The sequence below is a fragment of the Tupaia chinensis genome, unplaced genomic scaffold, assembly GCF_000334495.1.
Source record: "Tupaia chinensis unplaced genomic scaffold, TupChi_1.0 Scaffold000575_1, whole genome shotgun sequence".
Taxonomy (NCBI): domain Eukaryota; kingdom Metazoa; phylum Chordata; class Mammalia; order Scandentia; family Tupaiidae; genus Tupaia; species Tupaia belangeri.
The window spans coordinates 1,440,984-1,445,826 of NW_006160089.1; the positions used below are offsets into that span (position 1 = coordinate 1,440,984).

The 4,843-nt window shown below is 35.1% G+C and overlaps 1 protein-coding gene across 1 annotated transcript in view; it reads right to left on the reverse strand.

Moving 5' to 3' along the window:
- DENND1A (DENN domain containing 1A) overlaps nt 1–4,843 on the reverse strand; it is a 536,048-nt gene that overhangs the window by 424,281 nt on the left and 106,924 nt on the right. The window contains exon 3 of the mRNA XM_027775610.1: nt 709–752. Coding sequence (XP_027631411.1) covers nt 709–752 — 44 coding nt within the window. The remainder of the gene's footprint in view (nt 1–708; nt 753–4,843) is intronic.

Sequence of the window (4,843 nt, forward strand, 5' to 3'; positions counted from 1 at the left end):
AACATCGCTAATATTCCTCAAGACAGAAACTGAAATTCTCAGTGTATAACCTGGAAGTAATTATAAAGAGAAGAGCAACATCAGGACTTTGGCACTATTTTGCGAGTAAAATCGTTCCCTCTTCTCCATTCCATGCTGTAGAATGCTAGAAATTTGAGATGGCAGAACAAATTGATCAACCTTAACTTTCATTATCATCATCAGAACCACCCATACCCTAAAGACCTTTCCTGCATGTATATCTTCTCCTTCTTGTACTATCGTAACACATAGTTTCATCAGCTTTTTTGAATTCAAAGAAATAATATAAGCCTTCTCTTTCTCTCCCCCTTTTTTGTTACACAGCTTCTTAATCATATAAATAGCATTTTTTAAAATTAAAAGTTCACTTTCAATCCAAAAAGGATTTCTTAATGAACTGCAGACTAGTACACCTCAAAGTAAAAAGTAAAATTTGTGATAGATTTTCTTCCTTCCTTTCTATGCATTTTCTACCTGAAGATAACAACCCAAATCTAGCACCAATATATCCAATACTATTTCAATATATTTTACTGTTTTATTTTTTTTTGTCTTTGGTTCCTAATTACTGCTTCTCTTCCCTTCTAAAAATTCATTTATCTCTTTCAGTAAAAAGAACAGTAATAATATGTTGAACAACTCTGAAATAAATTTTGTCATGTAAAAAATTAATTACGCATTCCGAACCTGGTCACTGTAGTCCTCCGGGAATTGCCTCTGCACCTCAGGATCTGTAAATAATTGACAGATAATATTAATTGGCTTTGGATTAGTGAGCAAGCAGAGGATCACACATTAATATTTGATCAGAAGATGATAGCAGCCCTGGCAGGGGATCCAAGGGGGGCAGCTGAGGCTGCTATGTTGATGAGCACAAGGAAGGACTCGGCAAGGCACTCCCATTACCCTCCTCCAGAAATATAAAAAAGAAAAATTTTAAAGACCTGATGCTACTGTTAACTTTAGACTATTACCTAATGCAAAAATCTTGCCAGCTTCAAATTGCCCTCAATATATTTTTCCAGAGAAAATGAGTCTTAAACCTGCTTGACTTTTCTTTTCTAATCAGGAGCCTCCTTTTCATAGTTACAGATGTGGGCTCGATAAGCCCCTTTAAGCACCAGTTTCAGACTGGGCAGAAAGGGGAGTGAGAGAATTCTTTAAAGGAACAAATGCAAAACTCACTGCTTTTAAAAATAAAATATATCCTTCCTGTAATGCTTATAAATACATATGAAAATACAGATGAAATTAGATGAAGTTTTCTTCAAAACAGAACCAGCACTTTTGGCTTCCAGTATAAATAAAATATCATATGAGAAATTATGTTCCTTCTGACATAATTGTACTTGCTTAGGAACTACAAAAATACATAGGTGAAAATACTCTTTGTGACCACCTATTTAAAATGGAATTACTAAAGAGGTCACTTGATTCTTAAATCATAATTGCAAGATAATCCAATGGCATCGTCTGTAAATCAATACAGAAGTGTACTAATTAAAAGCTATTAGTGCTCCATTTACTATCGATTAGGAAAACATTCAATCTTTTCTAATAAGAAAAAGATGTGGCTCCTCAGAGACACATTAAGAGGAATGATCAGAATAGTATCAATTTGAGAAACCATGTATCAATGCAAAAGGCTTACAGAAAGCATAGTTTTTGAGGGTCTCCCCTCTAAAACCAATCATAATATATACTACTTACTTTTCTATCTTTAAATATCTGTCTTTTAAAACCACACAAAATGCCAATTTACTTCTCTGTGAAAGCGAATTCATGTAGAAGTTAAAACTCTCCAAGCCACAATAGAGAAATGCAGTTAATTGTTCTTCAGTGAAGAATCAAGAAGCAAAAAAACTGAAGGCCTATTCACCTATTATATATAAGTCCTAGATGTACTGGTTTTTAAGTCAGGAAAACCAATGAACACTATCTTTTTAAGACCAAGACTAAAAACGAAAGCAGAAATATACAAAAGGTCAAGCCAAAAGCAAAGCTTCCCAAGATGGGTGGTGCAAAACAGTTGAAACTATCTGCAGAAACTTTAGGCTCTTGAAGTATCTTCTGATTGGATTAAAAATTGGGAATTAATTTCTTTCTTTACCTTCGTCTTTAACTGCTAAGATGGGATTGGTGATATGTGTAAACCAGGATTAGGAGAGTTTTAGAGTAATGCCATTCAGGGCTGCCCCGGTAATAAGCCAGGTAAAGAAACTGTTACCTGCCTTTGGTCTGAAAGAATAAACCACACAGGGACTCAGCCCTCCTGAGACAGGAGGCCAGAGGGCACTGATAGTATGGCATGAAAAGTATTAGGCCTACAGAGAAGAATTAATCAGCAGGAGGCAAAGGGAAGCCTGATGTCCAACAAAATTCAGTGTACAATGGTGGCCAAAAGGAGAAGGCCTGAAGTGGGGAGAGCCTGAAAAACAGAGGGCAGTGGCTATCATTCCTAATACATACATAAATAACTTAAAACCTGCCCAGAGACCAAAAAATTGCAGCTCTCTGCTGCTGCAGGGCTTCATACAATGGGGGTTGGGAAGGCCACAAAATCATCTAAAGCTTATTCTTTGTCTTCCAATTGTCATGTGACTAACACTTATTCTTCAACTAGAACACTTCATACAGAAATGACTCACATATAAATCTTTAATATCATGTCCTTTTTCTTGCAGTAGTTTGTGCTTCCTGGGAACCACAAATACTAATAGAAATAAAACCAAAGACTTTATTTTTCTATCACTGTTTTCATGAGGGGTAAAACATCAGAAACCAAAATTTTTAGTAAGGTCTTGTATTTTAAAAAAAGTTTTGTGTTCAGAGAGAGCAGGAAAAGGTGCTTTAATTTCTTTGGTCAATTCTATAATAAATAATATTAACAAAAACTCATCACTTAAAAATGTTTTATTCATATAAAGAAGAGTAGAATTTTAAAAAGAGAAAATGCACTTTTAAAATGAACATATTTTAACACACTGAAGATAAAAATGACCATGGAATGCCAAGAGGGAGGCCAATCAAACCACATTATTCTAAATACTGCTTCAACAGTAGGCAACATAAACACCATCCATTAAATTCCTTCAATTGTCTCAAGACTATTCCTAAAGTGAGATTCACAGATTTTAACAGAATAATGTTCCAATACATGCTTTATTATTTACTATGATTTAACCTAAAACGTTTTTGGTCCAAGGTTTACAAAAACAAATGTCATGGGTTCTCTAAAGTAATACTTTTAAAAAAGGAAAAAATAAGCAAAAACTAAAAGCAATGTTTTTTAAAACACAAGTCTCACCAATAAAATTTCATTCAATTAGCTCAAAGATTATCTGATAGCTAATAAGACTATAAAAGCCATTTTGCAAAAATTAACAAAAGAATGCAAATAATTTAAATTTTCTTAAAATGTCTATTTTACAATAGCAGTTGAAATCTTTTTTCACTTAAGTTAGTCACAATGCCATAATGTCACCAAAATATCGACACTGGAAACATCTGAGTTAAAAAGGTCCAAATACAATCTGCTTTTCTCAAGCAACACAACACCCGCCTTCCTAACAGTTTCAGCATGGCACATGTACAAAACCTAGCACCCTGCAGTTAAGCAAACCGCCTTTAAATTTTCTGTCTGGCAGCAATCCACTTGCGTGTCTGTATGTTTTTACAAGTACTCTATGTATTTCATTGCGTCAGCTGCATTTCTTTGAGTTTTAAATGGTCTGGGAACATTTTATGAAATGTTCTATATCTTTATATGGAAAATAACATAGACTGGAAAACTATGCATCGGTCTAATATTTATATATCTATTTCTATATCCACTATCCAATGCTATAATTGCTAATGTTCCAAAACACCTTCTCATATTCAAACATTCGCCGCCAAATGCAGTGTCACTAAACAACTAACTTTCAGCCCAAAAATCTGTAGACGAGAGTACTACCAGGGAAGGAAATAACATAACAATTTGCTTAGGCAATTGGCAGTAAGAGTAGAGTTACTGGCATAGGTCATGATTTTTCCTTAAGAATTATCCCTTTGATAGAAAATTAAAAACATAATATAGTTTTACATAACACACTCTTCTTTCTTTATCCTCCTCTCTGCAACTTTGTCCTGCTTTAAGTAGTAGGTTCTTACAAGCTTAAAAATCAATTGCACTATCTCCTAGGAAAATGCTTTTCAACAAATATTACTATATTTAAAATATTTTGGCAATAATAAGCACAGTCTGATAAAACCCACACATTTCTTAGATGAATAGGTCTAAAAGAGGCAGCTGGCTTTGAACGAGGTTTCTCACCAGGACAATGTGATGGGTCACTACCTTCTTCCCACACCATGGCCATCTAAGAAGCTGCCCCCACAGAAATGCACAAGCACCACTTCCACTGAAGGCCACAGAAGTGCTTCTATACATGAAACAGACATTTTACCATATAGGATGTCCAATAACCATAGTCTCATTCAGGCGCAGAACAAGACCTTGTTTAAAAGACTATATCTAGGGACTAGCAGTTGGCATAATGGCTGTCACTGGACTCCCATGTAGTTGACCACGGTTTGAGTCCCAGACCTGGTGGCTTAAAATCATGCCAGGCACATGTGCATGTGTGCCCAAGATTCCAAGAGGAGAATGGAGGAGAAGGGATTGCCGTGTGGCCATCCCACCTGGTGATTTGTTTTCTTTCTTTCTCTCTCTCTCTCTCTCTCTCTCTCTCTCTCGTCTTTCTGGCAAGCGCATGCGTCCTATAGTAAAAAAAAAAAAAAAAAAAAAAAAAAAAAAAAAAAAAAACCTATATTATAAAAC